Here is a 22,600-nt window from a genome sequence, read left to right as displayed (position 1 = left end):
TTGGGAGAATTCAGAGTGAAGGAGTAAAAGGACAGGGGACCTTATTCCCTTTCCAACTCCCCACTGCAAATTGCCCCTCCAACCATTTTAACCCACCATGGGGTTATAGCCATGGATATAGTGGAGCCTTCTCCTTGTCATGCTAGCTTTCTATGATGTCCCGCCCCCCCCCCCCATGGAGCTGCATTGCCCCATTTGCAATCTGAAATTCTACAGTCCAAGCAGGGGTTCGCCACCTTTTCTGCATTTTGTGAGAATGGGGCATGACAATGGTTTTGAAGGAAGTTTTCTGCAGGTACCTCCAGAAGTTGTCAGAACTGGTAGCTACTACTGTCACCCAGAGTCTGAACTGCTAGGGGCTACCATCACCTGGATGCTTCTTGCAACATGGTGCATTGTTCAACACTTTCTGTGTGACCCCACAAACTCACAAATAAGTATTATATAAAACAAAAAGATCACCATGTGTTTTGTACCTCACTGTGTCCTTCAGGAGAAATATGAACATGTTGTAAGGTGGAGAGTACTCCTTTGCACCCCCATAATACTTTTTTGGGAGAAGGGGATAGAACTAGAGAGAATCACAAAATTGTAGAGTTGTAAAGGACCCCAAGGGTCATCCAGTCCAACCCTCTGCAATATAGGGATCCCAAGTAGATCATACATGACAGATGGCCATCCAACCTCTTCTTAAAAATCCCCAAGGAAGGAGAATCCACCAACTTTCAAGGGCGTCTGTTCCCCTGTCAAACAGCTATTACCACCAGAAAGTTCTTTGTGATGTTTAGCCAGAACCAATAACTTGAAATCATTGGTTCTGGTGCTACCCTCTGGAGCAGGAGAAAACAAGCTTGCTCCATCTTCTATGTGACAGCCCTTGAGATATTTGAAGATGGCTATCATATCTCCTCTCAGTCTCCCCTTCTCCAGGCTAAACATACCCAATTCCATCAACTGTTCCTCATAAGGCCTGGCTTCCAGACAAACATGGGCTGTGTATTGATCTAGGTGTAGATCTCTGTACTGAAGCAAACACTAACTGCTGAACTCTACAAAAAATCTACTCAACTTGTATTCGCCATACGTTACTCACATCACACGAATTAGCCCCAGATCTGCTTACATTACCTGATGCATTAAGTGAGGTGATCCTTGAGAAATGGCCAACTCATTCTTGGGCATACCACATAGGAACATGATAAATTAGGTGTTAGATCACAGGCCCTTGGCCAGTCTATGCAGCTCAGCTCATGATTCTGCTACATGGTACAATCCCTTTTCTTCTCTATACGGAGTTGTCAAACCCACAACTAATGTCATCTGCTCTGATGATCTTTCCTAGTAACACTTAACCCACTTTGTGCTTCTTTCCTCTGAAGCAACTCAATTTAAATTGTCACTGTGTCTTTGCTCCTACTTTGACTCTCTCAAATAAACAATTAATATTACATTGTTCTCTCTAAAGCATTCATCTCACTTCCTCTTTATCTGACACTGGCCTTGTACAAATAATCCTTTCTTTATAAAATGATCTCCGCTATGCCAAAGGAAAGCAGTGGCAGACATCTAATCAGTTATGAGATTAAAAGAACATGATTTAACTGGTCTTCCATTTTCTCACTGAATAGCTCTATGTGCATACCTTATTAGGCCCCCATCTCACACTCATCAAATGTACAGCTGATGGGGGGCAGATGGCAGTGAGGGGAGACTCAACTCTGCCTCAATGTGTGATGGGTGTTTAGATGGAACACTCCTAATGAAAGTTCTATATATATTTTTAGGATCAACCAGAGTTCACAATGAGGTGAGCAAGCTTTTGAGTTACAGAGTGTTCTCCTCCAAGTTACAGAGTGTTCCTTTCTAGGCTCAATGTGAAAAAGATTATTCTGGAGGGAAAGCAACCTCTTAGTTATTTCCCAGAATAGCTGTCTCTGTAGTAAGACAAAAGGGACAGAAAGCACCCACACATTTTTCAGATTAAATGGTTTGCTACTCCGGAGCAAGGGATTTCTCAGCATCCAGTGGGCCCTTTTCCCCACATGCATGACCAACACTTGACCATTGCAGCATCAAGTGGAAACTTGAAAAGATGTATGAGCACAGATGCTGCCAACCAGATCCACATCGTTGCTCAAACACAACAGCGTCAGCTCACAGATTCAGCTGCACATTGAGTGATGAAGAATCAAGTTATATGCATAAACATGTGAACTACCCATACCTGGCAGACCTGGTAGTGCCTGGGGGAGGGTCACAGATTAGGTGAAATTCAGTAGGTGAACAGCAGCACACAATCTTACCCAATTCCCTTTTCTTCGAACAGCAAAACTGAATGCTTGGGAAGACCAACCTTAAAGATGGAACAAAACAGTGATAGGCTAAAAGAGGAGAGTAGGCAACCATCGCCAGACAATGCAATTTGTGAGACCAAAGATAAGAGCAGACAGATGACACAGATATGGAATGAAATGGGTTGAAAGTGAGCAGGATCTGCTTTGCAGGAAAAAATAGAACACACCACCATTAGGCTGGCAAGACAATCAAGCCTGCAAACTCAGAACACTCCAAGGATACATCCAGGTATACACAAAAAGATCCCAACAGAGGCACCCGACCAGCAACAATTGCAATCAGGACTGCTGGGGGGCGGGGAGAGCCATTTCAAAGTGGAGTCTGATTTTTTCTGTGGGGGTATTAATTAGATAATTCCAGAGTGAAGCAGACCATTAGCAATCAATTACAACAAAGCACTGGCAATAAATGCAGATAATTAGGCTCCCAAAAAGTAATTATGTTTGTTCCACTCCACTGAACTTTTTATTTTAATAGTAATTAACTTAGGGTGGGGGAGAGAAAGTTTGAGTGACCTGCTGTGCCCGGCCCCAGCACACATGAAAAACGGAAGGATGGCCAATTCTAGCTGTGAACTCATCGGAATAGACCTCTTGGGCAAAGGAGGAAACTAATGCCTTTTTGGCTTTTAAACGGTGATAAATCAGAAGGGTTTGCCACAGTGTAACAATGACTTGCCTGGTTCATCTGTTCAACGATGTTTAGATCTCTTGTTTGGCTGAATCATACTTTGTGTCATCTCTGACCACGAATGAGATCAATGGGAACTGCTATTCTGAGCAAGGAAATCCACGGTGAAATGAACCATTACCAACTGCAGTGGCTACGTTTAAGAGGCAACCCATCAGTGGGTTCATCCTTCCCATCAGAGGCCCTATTGAATGAGGCCACAGCCAGGCCGCCAGTGCCCCAGAACTGTCTTTAGTAAGAACACTTTTACGTGTTGCATTAACATCTCATACCTGCCTGAGGAGCCAGTTGGCCTTTTGCTGCTGCAACATTATTGAAACTAGGCTGTGGTCCAGGATCACTTGAGAATACCAAGCGACTGGCTCAGGGAGGTGTCAGATCACACCCTTGGAAAGCCCCAGGCTATACTGAGTACTTCTCTGCAACATACCCACCTCATTGGCATAATTTATGCTGACCTAATGCAAAGACAGAGAGACCAGACTTCCCTCTGGCCTCCAAAGATGCTATCCTCGCATGCAAATCACCCTGGCAAGACTCCCGTGAGGGAAGGCAGTTTGAATTTCTACTCTCCTCACAATTCTCTCCCATCCAGACTGTGCTTTTGGAGTGCCCAGAATTTGAGCTCAAAGTGGTAATTCTAAAACAGGGGTCAGGAAACGTTTTCAGCAGGGGGCCGGGTCCACTATCCCTCAGATGTTGTGGGGGGCTGGTCTATATTTTGAGGGAGGGGGGGAATGAATGAATTCCTATGCCCCACAAATAACCCAGAGATGCATTTTCAATAAAAGGACACATTCTACTCATGTAAAAACACGCTGATTCCCGGACCGTCCGCGGGCTGGATTTAGAAGGTGATTGGGCTGGATCCGGCCCCCAGGTCTTAGTTTGCCTATCCATGTTCTAAAAGGTGACAGAACTAAGCATCATAAATTGGGGAATTCCTGCTTCAGGAGAAAGGGCAGAATTAGACTGAAACCTCTCAAAAAGAAAGAGGAAAGCAATGGGAGATTGATTCAGGAATGTGAGGAAGTTCTCAAATGCCTCATCGCTCCTCATCCACAAACCCACCAAGAATAAAGATCAGCAACAAGGGATGGTTTTCTCTTTTAATTAGTCATGTTAAACTAATGACCACCAGGTCGCTGTCTCGGAGGAAACAACAAAAGGCACACACACAAAAGAAAAAAAATCAAATCAGAATGCCTGAGAAAACAATTCCAGGTTAGGGAAGCAACTTGAGAGACACTGCTGGGTGTTTGAATGGTGGAAAGGCCCTCACCCTTCTCATGCCTTCTGGTGCCTTCATTGGACGGCTTCTCTTTCTCGGCCCAGGAGGAAAAAACAAAACAAAACAAAACAAAACAGAGGTGGGCGCAGTCTGAAGCCTGATGAGAAGAACAGCAAAGGTTGTCCCAACGCAAGGAGAGGACCTCAGCCTAAGGGAGCAGATCTGCCCCGAGAGGTCAAGGCTTGGCACGAATGAGGCTGCGCCTGCTGGCTGGAAGAAACGGTTAAAATGAAAAACATTCTCCATTTCCCCAATGAAAATCACATTGAGACAATGGTGGGAGAGAGATAGAGGAAGGGAGCTTAGGAGAGAAGCCATCTCCTACCTCCTCTGAACAGTTCGGAAGCCTTGCAGCAAGATGCCCATCTGTCTTCCCCGCTGCTCAAGCAAAGGACTAGATTCTCACTAGGGCTGGAAGAAGGAAAGCCAGGAGGTGCTGGCGAGGACCCTTTTCCTCGCTACAGCAATGTGCAAGGGAGACTTGCTACAGCAATGTACAAGACTGGTCTCCGCTGCTGCTGCACTACTTGAGAGCAGAGGGCTGCCATGCTTGTTATAAGGGCATGCTGGAGTGTGGAGGGGGTAAGGTGGGTGCCCTTCAGGTCAACTTCCACCTGGTCCAAGGTGCCTGTTCCAGCAGAACGTGCCTCTCTCTTCAAACCCTTCACTTCCTTGGCACCGGAGGACGTGCAATGCTGCTTCACTTTGGAGTCAAGTTTTCTGGACAGAAACAAAATGCTTATATCAGGAGTTGGGGGTGGAAATGAGCTAGTGCAGATGTGCCGACAGCTCTGACACCCTGGTGACCGGGGGACGCAGCAGGCCCACTGTTATTTGCAACCTAGGCAGCCTTTATACGCTTGGGACGCACGTTATAAATATAAAATCATATCTGCTACAAACAGAAGACTTATATTGTACATCTTTTACCCATATACACAAGAACACAATATACACATAATGCCTTGGAGGAATGTCATTGTCACAGAAAGGATTTCCTTTTCGAAGCACAGCTCCCCCACCCTTACGCCCTCCAGTTCAACACACACAGTAGATCAGTCAATCAGTCAATCAGTCAATCAATCAGTCAGTCAGTCAGTCAGTCAATCAAGTCAATCACAGGAGGCGTCCTATCACTTGTGTCATTCCCAACTGTGCGTGGACAAGACAGCCTTTGAACACATACGAGCCCCCGTATGCAGAGAGGTGCGACTGCGCAGGAGTGGAGTGTTACGGTAGTGTGTGTGTGTGTGTGTGTGTGTGTGTGTGTGTCTCTTGTTAACCTTTTCAAATGGTGCACTTCTTCAGACATGTGGAGTGAAGCTAAGCCCTGAGAGCTTCTTGTGTCCAACGGCACTGCCATCCCCTGGGCAGGACTCTTTGTAAGGCATCTTCATTGGGGACTTTGATTGAACAGCATCTGAAGAAGGAGAAGAACAACACAGGCCCAGCTGGGAGTGTGTGAGTGTGTCTGTGCTTAGGCGGGTTAACAAGAGGCTGCAAGGCTTAGATGACCCACGCTGGAGCTTGAAAAGGCAGTCAGAGGCTCAGTTTATTCTTACAGCCCCTGCCCGCCCCCCCTGCACCCTGGGCTCAGGTCACCGTCACAGCACAGGACACAAATGGTAGTTTGAGTGGCACATCCACGCACAGAGTGGTAGGCAGGCACACGCAAAAGTTAAGACAGAGGTCCAATGTGAGCTTTTTACAGCAGAGTGGCTCCTGGTCAGTGGCTCCGAGGACTCGGGTGATGCAATGCCACAGTGATTGGGATCGGGCCAGCATGATGGGGAGCAGAGGCGGATCCCTGGCCCCTATCGACGGTAGTGATTGGGCGCATCTGCAAACATGTACTTGAGTCTGTAGGCTTCGGCGAGGAGGAGTCCAATCTCTTCGTTGCCCCAGTGTATCGTGGGAAGGTTTTGTAGCAACATTAGAAGGCCCTGAAATTAAGACAGAAACTTGGGTATGCAGAGAGAAGCAAGATGTGGCTCTTGGTTTTTTGTGTTTGTTTGTTTTTTTAAAAAAAGCAAAAGCCCTTTTTGTTCCTTTTGTGGTTTCACGTGTTGAGATCTCTACAGCTATGGCAGAAACCTATATCTGTGCAGTCTTCTTTCAATTAAGTATGAATCACAGCTACTAATTTACTGATTTTCACTTTAGGGGGAAAGAAAAAGTGGTGATTTTGACAACAGGCAGGGGAGAATGTAGTATATTTCAAATATCCGAACACAGAATACTTGGGTCTTCCTCTAACAGGTGACGCACTAAGTTTACTAGATTCCCAGTCAGGGAAAGCATTTTTTTTTTAAAAGCCTGGATCTCTGGATTGGGGAATTTCATGCCCCTAATCACATGCCAGAGATAGCGTTGCTCATGCTGCCATCTGTTGCCTGACTCTAGACAGATACATCCTCAAGCAGGATAATTATGCCTCATCCTTTCCCAAATGTAGCTGCATTCTGAAGAATTACCTGGAAGTCCTCTTCATCCAAGATCTCTTTCCTCCACTTAATCAAGAATGCAGCGCAGACATATAAATGGAAATGAGAGAATCCCTCTGGCTCAGACTGGGGGGAAAAGACACTTGGGGTTAAAAAGAATGGTTAGCATTGATTTTTTTTTTATCACGGCTTCTCCCCAGTTTTATGGGGCTGTATGGATGTGACAGAACTCTTTTATGCCTTCACATGAGTATGCTGCCACACAAAAGCTGGTTTGTAGTGCCTGCTCCCGTATAAGACTTTTTCTGGGAGAATCCCTACTGAGCACCATTCTCCAACCACAAGGCTGGACAGTAAACAAGCCAACCCACCCTTACCTGGTAAGTGTCCCAAAGGCGGATGGTGCAGCGAAGAGGAAGCTCCCGCATCAGTAAGTTGTTCATCCAGCGGAAGGCGAACTGCAGGTATTCCACTTCATACTTCCTAAAGTGATTGTGTACCTGCTCTGAAACAGCACATGCCATTTACACGTCTGAATATGGAGTGTGGCTCATACGCCACGTCTCAGGAAGCTCCACTTTCAGCCACAGTCTCTGTTCCATCCAACCAAATCCCTCCCACATAACAAGCCCACGCCAAATGCCTCCCGCAGGCACCGTTCAGATGCTTCAGCCCCCTTCTTCTGATGAATCACATATTCTCTTGTGTGCCTCTCGGCTCATGGCCTCTCACCCACCCCCTTTCCCCAGCAGTGTCCCATTTCCAACATCCCTTAATGGCATTAAGCTAACAGATTTGACCCCCTGGTCTGACTACCATCTAACGCTGCCGCCTGGCTAAAGAAGCTTCCAGAAGCCTGCTTTCCGCTTCATGCATTCCGCCCTCAACGCCGATGTGAGCCCACAATCGTTGCAACTCGGTTGGAGATGTGAACAATTAAGAACTTGGCAAGTTCGACTTCCCCTCTGGTAGCCTGAATTTCACCTACCATCGATACGGCTGACAAGTTCCTCCAGTGCTTTGACTTTCTTTTGGATCCCCGGCTGTGCAAACGTGTAATTGTCCTGCAGCAAAACACATGGTGAGTTTAAGAGGCGCAAGTCCAGCAGATACATGCGCCATTGTTTCTCTTAGCCCAGTGTCGTACACGGTGGAAATGCCTTCTGAGGGCAACAAGAAATGCCAAGAGGTGGAACCTGGACCTTAGACATGCAACTTTTCCTCAGCTAGGAAACACAGGTACTAGAAATCTCCTGCAGGGTGAAAGAACCATTTGGATGGGAGCAGTGGTTCCTGAAGGAGAAAAAATAAAAGGGGGGGGGCAGTGACAACCATTTTTCTCTCCAGTAACAAGCCCATTTTCTGAGGAGTTTGTTGAAGTAACACAGCAAGATAAAAGGAAGGAGAATGAGAGAGGCAAGGCTGATTTGGTTTGGGGGCAAGTCTGCCTGGAAAGCTCCATTCCTCATCAGAAAGTGAGGAAGCTCTTTTCTGTTGGCAAGCGACCTCTAGATCTACAAAGAAAGGGAACCATTACAGCTTCAGAAAAAGCCATTTTGAGGTGGAAACATGCCCAATCATATGAAGGAGGAAATCAATGCCAACATTGGTGAGAGCTTGAGGGAAACGATGCAGAGCTCACAGAGCAAAATTTAATTTGGATGAATGCATAAATAGGAAAAGGAAGCAGGAGCCTTTAGCTTGAAGCTTACTGGGAAGGGGGAATCCTCAATGAAAATAAAGGGAGGTGTCTTGGGCACTCCTGAGAAGTAGGCCAAGGAAGGAAGGTTTAAAACAGGGATGGAGAATCTCTGGACCAGGGCTCAAATATGGCCCTTCAGACCTCTATGAGGCCCTTGAGGTTCTCCCTAGACCACACCCCTCCCTGGCCCTATGGCGGACCCTCTTTGAGTGTTTTTGTCTGGCCTGGGTGCATCCCTAATAATCCCTAAGCAATAATACTTGTTGCTTCCCTGGATGGAGGATGGGGGGTTGTGTGAGTGAGCTAGAAACTAGCGTACTATACAAAGGTAAAAGTCATGTTTGGATGCTCCTCCTGAAGTGGAGGAGAAGGAGACATGATCGGGATGATTAGTACTGAGATGATGGGGGATGCAAAGATGGAGTTATCAAAAGACGGAGAGATGCAGAGAGGCAAAATAAGTGGTGCATAAGAGGAAACTCCTTACCTGTATCCCATCTAGCAGTTTGCTCATACACCAAAAGCTGTCTGCTTCAATGCTCCGCATCACATCCTGAGACAGGTTTGTTACATCAAAATTTTCCACATCTTCTTCTGAAAAACAAAGGGAGGCAGGCTTTGGGGAGAGAGCAAGGCCTAGGGATTTTTTTTTTAATAGCTACCCCACTCTTATTTATTTACGTCTAACCTTTTCCTCCAAGGAGTTCAAGGTGTCTTAAATGCTTCTCCCCGCCCCCCTCATTTAATCCCCACCACAACCCTGCGAGGTATGTTAGGCTGAGAGGGAGTAACTGGCTCAAAGCCCCCCAGTGAGCTTCATGGCCAAGTGGAGATTCAGACCCTAGTTTCTCCCAGGTCCTAGTCTGACACTCTAACCCAGGCTTCTTCAACCTTGGCCCTCTAGATGTTTTTGAGACTACAATTCCCATCATCCCTGACCACTGGTCCTGCTAGCTAGGGATCATGGGAGTTGTAGGCCAAAAACATCTGGAGGGCCAAGGTTGATTCCTCTAACCATTCTGTACCTGAGGTCCCCAGAGGTTGTTGCACTACAATTCCCATCATCCCTAGCTGGCAAGGCCAATGGTCAGGGATGATGGGAACTGTAGTCCAGCAACACCTGGGGACGCAAGGTTGAGAAAGGCTACACTACACTGGCTCTCTTCAGCTGCAAAGGCTTGCAGAGTGGCTTAAAGACTATATTCAGGGGGAAAGCAAACTCGGGTGCTTATGTTTTAAGTTACATAGAACCACCCTGGGATCTTTGGATAAAGGGCAGTATACAAACTTAGGAAATAAAATTAATCATTGCAACTGACCAGCTGGGATGGAAACAATTCTGGGAGAGGAGCCAAAGGGAGCTGGTCTCTCAGAAGAGCAATGAGGTGCCCTGCTTCCCATATCTGCTTTTGCCACAGCCTGATGAAATGCTTAATGCCAAATGCGGAATATCTGTCTTCTTTGCTTTTTAAAAAAGCATATATGAGCTGCCAGCTGAGAGAGCCACCCAGAAGTTTGATCCAGAGTTACAGCATGATCCTGAAGGAAAACCCTGAGTAAAGGGAAAGGTGGTGGACAGAGACCAGTAAGGAGGCTAAGAGAGGATTAAAAGCTAGGTGTGAGCTGGAAGGGGAGGTGAAGTCAGTGAATACAGGGAAAGGGAGGAGCAAAAGGGAGGGTTTTTTGAAAAGGGAGGGCTGAGACTCAGGTGGTATCTGAGTGCTGCAGCTACAATTGGCTAATCCCAAGGTCAGAGCTGGAGGCTGAGCAGGCAGAGGCCATTTTAACTGCATCCTGACCAGGTGAGACAGCAAGAATGGCACTTAATGCCCCTTGGGGAGACAACTCAAAGTCTTGCGGGACTTAAAGTGGGGCACACAAAGGGTGCAAGACATTAACTGGGCTCAGTCTCCCCTGAAATGTGCCTGCATTCCTGTTTATTGGAATACCTCTGTTCAGTTGCTGGGCTGCACCAATCTTTCTGCATCCGTTAACTAAGCTCAGGCAGGGAAACCCCTGCTAAAATGAAGGTGGTTTTTCCTCTCTTTTAGCAAGGGATTCTTGAATCAAGAAGAGGTCTGCACTGGAATCCCCTGATAAAATTGGGGGGACACACCTTATAAAGCCCTAACTCCAAAGCATTTTACACCTGATGTTGTTGTGATGTCAGGTGATTGACAGGTGGGCTCACCAGACCAAGCCTGATAGGGATCTGGCCTGTGGAGCCCAAACGGTTTTTCACCCTTTTTCCAGGGACCCCAGATATGGAGCTCTGTGATGTTGAAATGCCACCTCCTCAAACATGTACCCTCCAGGTCCAGGTTCACTGTGACACGCAGAACTCACATGGTCCTACTTGTGACCAAGGTCGCCCTAAGGCACACAACAATATGGCTTCCTAGAGCATTTTGTACCAGCAATGGTCAAACCAATTCCATCATCACCATGATGGAAGCGGACAGAATGGAGTGCACAACAAGTTCACAGGGGCAGCTCTGCTGCCAACTTCCAAATCTCTTTAACACACTAATTCCGCACTTGTCATCTCTCCCACACTGGTAATGAAGAAAAGTGAGACAACCCTAGGCTGCTGATAGGGGGAATATGGACCAAGGGTCAGGATGGCATCTGTGTATATTCGCTCTTTCAAACAACAGCCATGGAATCCGGAGAATCTGAACTTTTATTTCCAATAAAAGACAGAGAACCTACAACTCTCACCATCTGACCCTCCTAAATTTCAGGTGCATATGGGCTTGGCTCAATGCTATTGGGGAAACACACTGTAGGTGTTCAGGGGCTCTCTTTTTTATTACTTCACATATTCCAGGATTGTAGTGTGGCATTTATGACAGGTTTCCAGCCTGAGCCTTGATGAGTCATGATTACAAAGCAAAATCTGAAATGCTACGGTCAGTTCCTGCTAAATGCATAAAGTCAAATCTCATGTGATTATTATTTTTTTAAGGCTCATGAGAACTCCTGGAGTTACATAAGTTTCTGGAAGTACCTGATAAAAGTTGCATGTACCTGATAAAAGACAAAGAGCTGTACATAGATCAAGTTTTACAGAAATAACTCTGGAGTGCATAGGTCTTTCTTTTGAGATGAATGAGGCAGGTATAATCTTCCCTTTTTTCCACTCCTCTTTCTATATAAACCCTTCTCATGTTATGGTTCTAAAGACAGATATTATATTCAGCAGCACTGCCCAGTTCTGATTCTCAACAGGGCTGGTCCCTTTCCCTTCCACATTCTAAGTTCCAATTTTCCATTTCATGCCTGGGAGTGGGGTGGGAATGTAGGCCAATGGTAGTTGAAACCAAATTCTATAGTACCCCCTTCTCCCAAAAAATATATCCAAACAAACCAATATGTTGAAACACCATAGTGAAATGATACTGCATCCTTATACGTACATTTTTAATAGCAGTTGATTTTGTAGTTACAGAATTGGAATTGTTTTTTAAAATAGAGTTCCAAATTCTTCCTACTTTTTAAGGGCAGGATTCAAGCCAGAAATTGACATTCCTTGTCAATCAAGACCTATTGCTCCCCACCCCCACCCCCTCTTGCTCCATCCATCTGTGCAAGCGTTCCGTGGTTTCTCTGATGCCAGGATACAATTGTCAAATCCATTAAAAGGCAGCAGAGGAATACACAACTGGCCACTCTCTGCCTCAGTGGTGGCTGCCTTGCTAATGGATATCACAGAACGTCCCTAGCAAGAGATGCTTTGGCTGGCAGCGTTGAACAGGAGGTTACGCTTCACCCATGATTCTTTTGAAAAGCCAAGGACAAGCCATTCAAACCTCCTACAGTGTTAAGAGCTACTGCTGAGCAACTGGCCTAGTTCTCTGGTTCAAGGAATTGAGGGCTCTGAGCCCAGGAAGGGCAGCTGCTTTGGGATGCAGATAGGCAGGCACCAAACTCTACAAGCTGAAATCAGAGCAGGATTTGTGAAAGTCGGCCTTGGGCTCTGGTTCCTTCCATTAGAGTTCACAGCCCCATGGGAGTTAGTTTTGGAATGGATTAGCCTCCATTTCAAAAAATAAAAATTCTTGCAGGAGGAAATGCATTGAGCTATTCCTTTAAATGGGACGCGGGTGGTGCTGTGGTGTAAACCACTGAGCAGTTCAAATCCCCGCAATGGGGTGAGCTCCCGTTGCTCGGTCCCTGCTCCTGCCAACCTAGCAGTTCGAAAGCACATCGAAGTGCAAGTAGATAAATAGGTACGCTCCGCCGGGAAGATAAACGGTGTTTCCATGCACTGTTCTGGTTTCAGCAGAAGAGGCTTAGTCATGCTGGCCACATGACCCGGAAAAACTGCGGACAAACGGCGGCTCCCACGGCCTATAGAGCGAGATGAGCGCTGCAACCCCAGAGTCGTTCACGACTGGACTTAACTGTCAGGGGTCCTTTACCTTTATTCATTTAAATAAGCTGCCCTCCTCAATAGCCTTAGTTACCCTCTAACCTAAGAAGAAGGCATTTTAATCTGGAAAGTCCATTAGGATAAAATGTTATTTAGAAAGCACATTTCAGTAGCTAAAATGCAAGGTTTCTAGACATCCATAATTTTCACACTTTCCAAGAGGTTAGATGGGAGAGCCATGATAGGATCTTCCATTTTATTTTTACTTATGCGCAACCACATAGGGATCTTCAAATTTGATCTACGCAGTGGTGTAGGAAGAAGGGAAGTTCAATTTTGCCCTCCTGTGCTGTTTTGCTCATCTAAATCAGCTCTGGCCCCAGCCACCTTTTGCCTTTCTTAGGAAAAAATGGATACACTACTTCTGTTTCCCCCTGCTGTAGGGCAAACAGCAAACAATGATGAAGGAAAGAGCTAAACACTCTTTCCTGCAGCTGTCAGTGAGGCTACTGTTGCGAGGTCCTACAACCTAATTTACAGGGCTGGGCCAAGGTACCATATTTTTTGCCTTATAGGACGCACTTTTTCCCCTCCAAGAATAAAGGGGAAATGTGTGTGTGTCCTATGGGGCGAATGCAGGCTTTCGCTGAAGCCTGGAGGGCGAGAGGGGTCGGTGCGCACCGACCCCTCTTGCTCTCCAGCCTTCAGGAAGCTATCCGCAAGCCTTGGGAGCCCGGCGGGAGTTCCCGCTGGGCTCCCAAGGCTTGCGGACAGCAGCCTGCAGCCCGAAACCCGGGGGGGGGGCAGCTGGAGAGCCTGGTGGGAGTTCCCGCCGGGCTCCCAAGGCTTGTGGATAGCAGCCTGTTCTGGGGGTTGGGGTTGGGGGAAGCTCGGGCTTTCCCCGCCCCCAGCCCCGCAAGCTACAGGAGCGATGGCGAAGTTGCGCGCAACCTTGCCATAGCTCTCGGACCCGTTCTGGGGGCTGGGGTTCGGGGAAGCTCGGGCTTCCCCCGCCCCCAGCCCCGCAAGGTCCGAGAACTATGGCGAGGTTGCACGCAACCTCGCCATTGCTCCGGGACCCCCAGCCCCCAGGCTAAAAATGAAGCCAGGACAGCTAGCGGGATCCATCCCGCTTGCTGTCATGGCTTCTTTGCTCTTTGGGGCTGGGGGGGGGGATATATTTTTTTTCTTTATCCCCCCCCCCAAAAAAATAAGTGCACCCTATGGGCCGGTGCGCCCCATAGGGCGAAAAATACGGTATTTTGTTACCTGTTGTGAAAGGCAAGATGGTGCCAGCTTCCCATTCCATATACAGAAATCGACTGGGTGGGCAGCTAAATTTTCCTTCCAACACTGGCAATTTGGATAGCATATTTCACTGCATTTGAAGGTCAGGACAGGGTGTGCAGCTACAGAAGAATATGGCTGGGCAGGGGGTTCAGGGCGAATAGCTGAGCAAAGCACCTGAGGAGGCTGCCTTGCCTAACGGTAGGACTGGCCCTGGAACAATGAGTAAAACTGGAATAAGTTTGGTATGGCGTGAAGGAGCAACGGTATTATTGATTCAAGAAGCAACATAGGAGTGTCAGAAGCTGCCTTATATAGAGGCAGACTATTGGTCAATCAAGTTCAGTAATGTCCGCACTGACTGGCAGCAGCTCTCCAAGATTTCAGACAGGGACCGCTAACTAGCCCTATCTGAAGATGTCTGGGATTAAACTTGGGGTCTTCTGCATAGAGATGCTCGATGGCAGTATTTGGAGCTTAAAGCTATTTGGAGCTTAAAGTATTAATTGCTGTAGATGGAGGGCCACAAGCTTTTGTCTTTACCCTCAGACCAATACCTCTCCCAGACACCACCATTCCAGCTTCAGGGTGGGGGTGGGGGTGGGAGCCATCACTGAACAGCAGGAAGGCACCAATGCTGTGGCAGCCCAGCAGCAAACAGCGTATGAGTCACATTAGGGTAATGGAGATGGCAGCAGGCGACTAACTGGCAATGGCAGTCAGGGAAGGAGAGATGGGAGATTCTCCCAGGCAGCCCACCCTGAGTCTTTGAAACGCACATTGTCATCAACACTAATTGCAGCTTCACGAAAAGACTCTGCAGACTCTCAAAAGCGTAACAGCTCTTAAACAGTTTCTTACCCATCAAAGGTCTGAAAGTTAAATCTAGCTCTAAGCAATTAGTGTCGGCAGTGATGATGGACTGTCTTCACATAGAGACCCCTCCGCTTCCCCCATCAAACCTGAAAGGAAAGCACCATTCACCGCAACCAGCCTAGCGGCATTAAAGGAATCTCATTGAAACAGGCTCTTCCAAGTCTTTTCAGCTCCAGTTAATTTTGGACCCCAGCAGGAGAGGAGAGCCCTTTTTGCAGAGTCAAAGGGAGCAGCGCTAGCTCAAGAAAGGAGTGTGGCTAAATGCATGTCTACTGTGAGGTAGGTGGGATGGTTTAACTTGCGGCTGCCTGCCATTCAGCAATGCACTTGATCAGTTGACTGCCTTTTAATATTATCAATACAGCACTATAGGTGCCCTTTTGAAAGCTGAAGCACTTGAGAGATAACATACACTAGGATTTCATTCAAAAAGCCTACCACTCACTGTTAAGGAGGGAAGGACATTTTTAATATTTTCTTTTCCATCACCTAATACAATAACATATCTGAATCAAAGTGGTCTCACAAAATTAAAAAGTGCACCCTTTGCTTACAGTTCCATGGATTAAAAATCTACTCCAATTAATATTGACGCCCTCTGACTAATTAAAAAAAGCTCCCATTTAAATCAAAATTCTAGGGCGGAACAAACTTTGGCAACTTCACACTACAGGGCTTATTTTAATCAGCTAAGAGACTGGAGACTCTTACATATGTAACACAGAAAATGACCAACAGTATTTAGGAAAACTGTCCTATTCTTTTGAGAAAAGGCTGGAGATGGTAGTAAAACCTAACAGAGAAGGATTCTGGGCAGGATGTTATTGAAAGCTTAACTTCCCCACTGGACGATTATGTGTTGATCTCAAGCAAATCACAAACTTCTTTGTTTCTCATTCTCGGTTTACACTCTATACTCTACTGTACTTAGCTCATACTGTTTCCTCTCTGTTTATTTGTGAAATAAAGAGAGCTGGCATGGTGAATGAGAGAGAAAATTGATGTGATGCCCTATTTCAGACTGAAATGTCTTATGGAAATCATGCAAAAGCTTTTAATTTACACAGATCTCTGTGTTTGCAGTTTTCAAGTTTGCACACTTAGTTATCAAGTAGAACTTCGGGCATCTTAAAATTTGGTTCAATTATTTCAATGGGCAGGACCCCACAGTGGTTTAAGGGCACCTTGTTGAGTCTGGGACCAAGACCTTTGGCTGTTGCTGGTCAGATGTTCCTGCAGAATGAAGCCAGACTCAGGTTAGTAGTTAGTGCAGTGGCTAAGAAGCAAATGATCATTCTATGCCAGCAGCACACCGAAAGCATTCTAATACCACTTTAAGAGTCATAGCTTCCTCCCAAAGAATCCTGGGAAATGATGTTTGTTAAGAGTACTGAATACAATTCCTAGCACCCTTAATGAACTACATTTCCCAGGATTCTTTGAGGGGAAACCATGACTGTTAAAGTGATATAAGTGGCTTTCAATGTATGGTGCAGATGTGACTGTTGTATCTATCCCTTTAAGGTTGGAGTAGATTCTCAGTTGCCTTGTGGCCTACTGCTGGTAAGCCTCCCTGTAGAGTGGCTTAAAAATGACTTATAAGGTGGTATATTAGGTATGTATTTGATAAATTTTGTAATTAGACAGTGCTTTTTTCTTAAAAAAATGTTTAGGGGTACTCTCTTTTTGACTCAAGAAAATACCATTTTATAGTTCAAATCGGGGAAAATAAATACAGTAAATGAACAAAAGTACAAATATTCACAAAATGTTTAGGGGTATGCGTCCCCCCAGAAAAAAAGCACTGAGCTAGAGAGTAAATAATTTTATGTACTGTAAATCTAGATATGTAAGAGTTTCATTGCCTTCTCGCTGCTATTACCATTGGTATACCTCTCTGAAAAGTGATGCTACTGTTTAAGCTTAAAAATTCTAATTGTTGGGGTGAAATAAATAAAACAATTGATCGCATTACAGAGTGTCTTTCTTACTTGTCTGAAGTATATTTTAGACTTTAGCAGAACAGTTTGCAAAATTCCATAGGCTCAAAAGAAATGCAAAGGACTATGAAATGGGTGGGAATGAAGCTAGTTCCTTTCTGGAGGAGGGGAACTGGAATGGGAACTAATTCCTTTTTAGAAGAGGTAAAGTGGAACCAATTTATTTTTAAAACGAACTTTCCAAGCACTGCTCAGCAGTTACACTCACTTGTGGGACTAATGTCAGGAGCCCCACTGCCTGACATAATACACACCAACAATGACATGGCATCAACACACCCCTGGCATCCTCTTTGCACAGGCATCCTCTTTGCACAGGAGGCTCCCTTCTTCAGACATTTGTGCTGCATACATGGATGCCAAAAGGTAGGAACTAGCTGGTATGCAACATAGGAGCCAAGGCTATTCAGTGCAACCTCACTTTCGTGCACTGCTCTTTTGAATTGAGTATAACTTCTAAATGGGGCTTCAGAAGAGGAAAAAGTTGTACCACCATCCCTTAGGCATTCAGCATCATTTAAAAGGGTCAGGGCCGCAATACCTCAAGGACCACCTCTTCCCATATGAACCGACCCAGATCCAGCAATCATCTGATGACCACCAAAGGTCTGGGCCTTTTCTGCAGTGGCTGCCGGTTTGTGGCATATTCTCCCTAGGAAGGCTCACCTGGCACCTTCTTCATATAGGCAAAAACATTCCTCTTCTCTGAAGCCCTTCTATGGCCTTTTAAACTGTGTGTGTTTGGGGTGCATTATTGTTTTGTTTGTATTATGTTATGTAATCCTTGGATGAAGGGCAGTGCATAAATTTAATTAATAAATAATACACTCAATCACAACTGTTTATACAGGCAAATCCAAGGTTAAAGTTAAGTCGTGGGCTCTGGCAAACTAAAGGCAAAGAGGAAAACTATGTCTGGACAGTACCATTCCAGACTGCAGAAAAGGAAACCAAATGATGGAATGCTCCCTCCATGCAAAATAAAATGGCAAAACCTTACACAGAGAAAGCTAGCATGCCCAGGAATATTACCTCTAACATGCTATGTATGATTGACAAATATTAACTTTTTAAAAAAATAATGAAGGAGCAAGCATTTCATCATGTGAGCCCAACGGTAGCCTGAAGTAGTTCAGTCCACTGCAGCTTTACTGCCACATTTATTGTCTGTTAGAACTGGGCCAGAAAATAATCAAGGGCTGTTTTCTCACTGCAGCATCATTGGCCAAGGAATGACATTGGTGAACAGATGATGCACACTCATAGCTTATTCCATTAACCCATGTGACAGGGACCACATGGCACTTTGTGCAATATGCACCCAGCGCTCTGGGGTCCCATCTCTCATCTAGTCCTCTGACGTGACGTGTGGAAGAATGTCCTGACAATCTATGGGGAGAAAGACCCCCAGGGGTGCAAATAAATCACACGGTATGTCTCCAAGTCCCCTGTGCTCTGTGGACCTACACTTGCTACATTACTCTGGGACCCCCAAAGCTGGGGTGCAGCTTATCAATAACCTGAGTGAAGGTAACAATCCTGAATTAACAAGCCCCGTGGCAGTAGGACTGTAAAGCTTAGATAGGCTTCACATGCCCTATGTGGCTGTTGAAGTATAGCAGAATTTGTCATGGAAACAAGTAACACATAGGAGGTGGGCAGTGATGCTGCGCATCTCCAAACGCTCCATGAACACTTGACAGGGATGCTCCCAGTTCCCTAGTGCGTATCTACTGCATCTCCAAGTGTGCAGGGAATGTGTGCCACATTCCTTAACCCTTTATACACACATTACATACATAGAGACGCACACACAAGTGGAGCAGCCCTTAATCTCAAGAGTCCACCCCTATCCAGAATCTCTTTCCCTTAATTCAAAAAGTGGAGGCAGTGGTTAATTAACGGATTTATTGGCTCTGCATTTGGTAAGGAAAAGGGTTTCTGCGCATTCGCTTGTTTCTTCATGAGTTTTAGGGTCCAGCTCTGGTGGAAGCTTGGATCATATGAAGCCTTCTTCAAGTGAACAAAAGTTGCATGCCAGTGTAAAATAGTGGCAAAGCATGAACTAGGATGCCCTGGTTCAAATCATAGCCCGTCCACAAACCTTCCAGGTGATCTCAGGTAAACCAGTCTCTTTGGACCAGATTCAATTAAATCGTTGTGCTAGCAGGAGCCAGCACAACGAGTCCCACTAGCGCAGCAGGGATTCCCCTGCCCACCAAATCAGCTCTGGAGTGTTTGCGGAACTGGTAGAACAGGTTGTGGAGGGAGGAGGTGGTGACAGTTCCGTCAGACAAGCAGAAATGCTAGCATGGAGTGATCTCCTTAGTGCTACTTTGAATTCCATGCTTAGTTTTAACCACTACCATCCCCAATATGAAATATGGGGATAATATTACTGAGCTGCAGTTGTAGGGAGCACTAAGAGCATTCTAAATCACTATTTTTAAAACCCAATAATGTTCAAGGTTTATAATATTCTGCACTATGGTTTACACAACAGTTTATTAATTCTAAATAGAGAACTGCCTTATTTAAGAATTTGTACACAAAGAATACAGCTATAGAGGTGACTATAAATAAAAAATGTTCAGTATCTTAGAAACTTTGGTTTCAGAACTTGGAATAACATCTTAAACAGGAGCAGAAGAAGCATTTTTATTTATTTTCATTCCAGCTGCAAATGGTTAAGACATACTGATTTCTTTGCTACTACTTTGCATTTTATACTTTCCTGGAAACAAAAACTTGCACGGAGACACAAGCCAACAATATGGTGCATTGGCTCAAAAGGCCAACGCTATGCTAGCCTGCATTAACAGGAACATGGTTTCTACACCTCAAGAACTCGGCTTCACTCCATTTGTCACTGTTAAGGCTTCATTTGGAGTGCTGTGTTCACCATAATGGATCACAGTTTAACAAAGGCGTTGAGAACTTGAAAATGTTTCAGCTATGAGAAAGCGCTAGAAAGAACACTGAAAAGAAATGAAGCCATTTTCCTTTTACAGTCTTTTCAGACTACTTAAGCAGAAAGCCTGAGAACACAAAAGAAGGTTAAGGAAAGTGGCTTGGGTGTTCAGTATTTAAGAATCTCAGAGGAAGAGGGGTAACAATTGTTCTCAAATGTTGCTCTAGTGAACAGGAGAAAATGAGTAAATTATAAAGCAGATTTACATAGACAGATAAAGATATGCATGTATGCATATAACCTTCTTAACTGTTAAGGAGAGCTCTGCAATGAATTAAAATTCCCAGGGAATGTGGAATCCCTTTCTTCCAGACTTTTCAAGTTTGTCAGAGCTGTATCAAACACAAAGTATTACGTCTCAAAGAAAGGGGTTTGACTTCAACTGCCAACAACATCTAGAGGGCCATCCCCAATTTAATGGATCACCTGTTAAATTCAAAATTCCTCATGGTAGTTGGTAAAGAAATATCCCCTGTATCAGTTTAGAAGATGCCTGCCCAGAAGCTAAATCTAAGAATGTGTTGAACAGGACAAAAGAAACTGGAATGTGTAGTGTGAAAATGAACCATTAGATCAGAGGTGGCCCTCCAGATGTTGTTGAACTCCACAGACCTCTACCCACCATGGCCAATGGTCAGGGATGAAGGGAGTTGTAGTCAAACTGTGCCTTGGAGATTTAATATCCTGGTTTGTTCCAAATCCAGTAACCAGGGCTTCTTGATTCAAATTACTTCCCGGTTTGATTCCTACAAGCGTCAAGGGGAGGAGAGGTGGGGCTGCATATGTAAGCAAAAATGTTGTGCCTATCTTATTCAAACATGGCCAGTATCATCTTCTTCATCTTAATCAATGGAATCATCTATCAAAAAAACATAAATGGACCAGTTATCAGTACAAAGAGGTAGTCAGCAAAACAAGGAGGTACATGGCTGTACTACACCTACGGTGGTTAAAAACCCACTTCATGGGTTGAGCGTCTAAACTTACAATAGGCAAACCATTACTTGGAGAGCTCCTTGTCTGGTTTCATTTTCTCTGCTCAGAATGCATCTTTGTTCAGTTCACACCTCTCTCTCCATGATGCAGTAGCCTCTCGAGACAGAGCATGGGTCATAAATGTGGTTTGTCAATGCTTTGTGAATTCAAATAGAATGGAAAACCACAGTTCATGCAAACCAGCATTTGCAAACCAGCTTCAAAACATGACTTGATATCTTAATTTGGTAGCCATTTGCAAACCCTGGTTTGAGAGCCGAAGCCAACTTGGACCTTTATCATCTGCTAGGGGTTCAAGGGCTACTTGTTTGTGCATGTGAGTATAAAGGCAGGGAGATCTACCTGTCCAGAACGGATGCTAGTGGCTAATGTTTGTTACTTTCAGAACAGGTTGCCTCAATTTGCTTGCTTCTACCTTTTTTGTATTGTGTCTTTTAGATTGCAAGTCTGCAGGCAGGCACTGTCTTTACCTTCCAATCTCCACCCAGCACTTAGATGCCTTATTCATGATATACCACCATGGTTTGGTGTGAAATCTGAAAGTAGGGACAGTGATGTTTATGGAAGACAGACAAATGCTGCAGTTCACTTCCATCTGAGCTCCCCACTCCCACAACAGAGGCCATCAGTGCAAAGAGCACAATCAGCATTGAAAAACCTGAGCCAAGAGTCCTGGCAAATGAGGAGCTTTGGAAAATTCTCTCAAGCATATTGCTCAACACGAACATCTGTTCTGTAAGAACCTTCGACAGGTCCCACATAAAGAACCTGTATATCCAACATATGGCTCCGACAGGAGCTGAAAGGCAGCCAACAGCTTTGCAGCAGTCACTCGAGGCTGGCATGAAGAAGTGTCTAATGGGGCTATGATTGACACCACATCACAGGGCACGCTGCAGCCAGGTTAGGAGTAAATTAGTATCCGCATCTCTGGCTCACAATGTACATGGCTGCCAGGGAGAGGAAAGCTCTTTGGACTCAGATTCAACCAACAAGCCCAAAGATCATACTGGGAACTAGCAAGTGGAGTTAACTGACACTAGAACCAGAGTCCAGCTTTCTAAAACATACAGGGCATTGCCAAAGAAAGGTTGTACTGTATTTCTTCCTGCCTTACTGGGAACGCATCCACTGCTCATTTAGACTATGACATCGCCACAGATACGTATGTTGTTTTTAAAATGATCTTTGCATTTTGAAGGCATCAACTCAGCTGGCTTTGTTTACTTTCAGTTCAGCACAAAAGTGCTGAACAAAAGTGATGGCTCAGGATGCTGCCAGATGGGCAGGAACCGAGACAGCGATACAGGCAGGCAAGCTGTCATTCTAGTATTAATACCTGTCCTGTACACCAGCAGCAGATAGTTGTGCCAACCAAGGCACCGGAAAGAGGAAAAGGACAGTAGAATTTGACTTTTCAAATGTAATTCAAGAGTGCTCAGATTCTAATTATAGACACAATTAGGTGGTTAGAGCAAACTGGAGGTAACAATGAGGGTAGAAATGCATAATAGGAAGTAATTTCCATACACTACAGTGTCCCTCAGCTTCCCCCCCACCCCACCCAAAAACAAAAGATCGAATCAATGCAACATTCTCTTCTTTATAGTACT

General features: G+C 45.3%; 1 protein-coding gene across 2 annotated transcripts in view; it reads right to left on the bottom strand.

The window, feature by feature from the left end:
* Positions 1-4,140: 4,140 nt before the first annotated feature.
* Positions 4,141-22,600, bottom strand: part of TBC1D22B (TBC1 domain family member 22B) — a 40,339-nt gene continuing 21,879 nt past the window's right edge. For both annotated transcript variants that reach the window (XM_081866621.1, XM_081866620.1), the window contains exons 9-13: positions 8,970-9,076; positions 7,769-7,844; positions 7,158-7,285; positions 6,811-6,906; positions 4,141-6,279 (exon numbers count right to left, since the gene is read on the bottom strand). In XM_081866621.1, the coding sequence (XP_081722747.1) occupies positions 6,151-6,279; positions 6,811-6,906; positions 7,158-7,285; positions 7,769-7,844; positions 8,970-9,076 (536 nt within the window). In that variant the 3' untranslated portion in view covers positions 4,141-6,150. The remainder of the gene's footprint in view (positions 6,280-6,810; positions 6,907-7,157; positions 7,286-7,768; positions 7,845-8,969; positions 9,077-22,600) is intronic.

This window comes from Podarcis erhardii (assembly GCF_964252035.2).
Source record: "Podarcis erhardii genome assembly, chromosome: 6".
NCBI lineage: Eukaryota > Metazoa > Chordata > Lepidosauria > Squamata > Lacertidae > Podarcis > Podarcis erhardii.
Note: the sequence above shows the minus strand (reverse complement) of the source record. Positions and strands in the feature narration are given on the sequence as shown.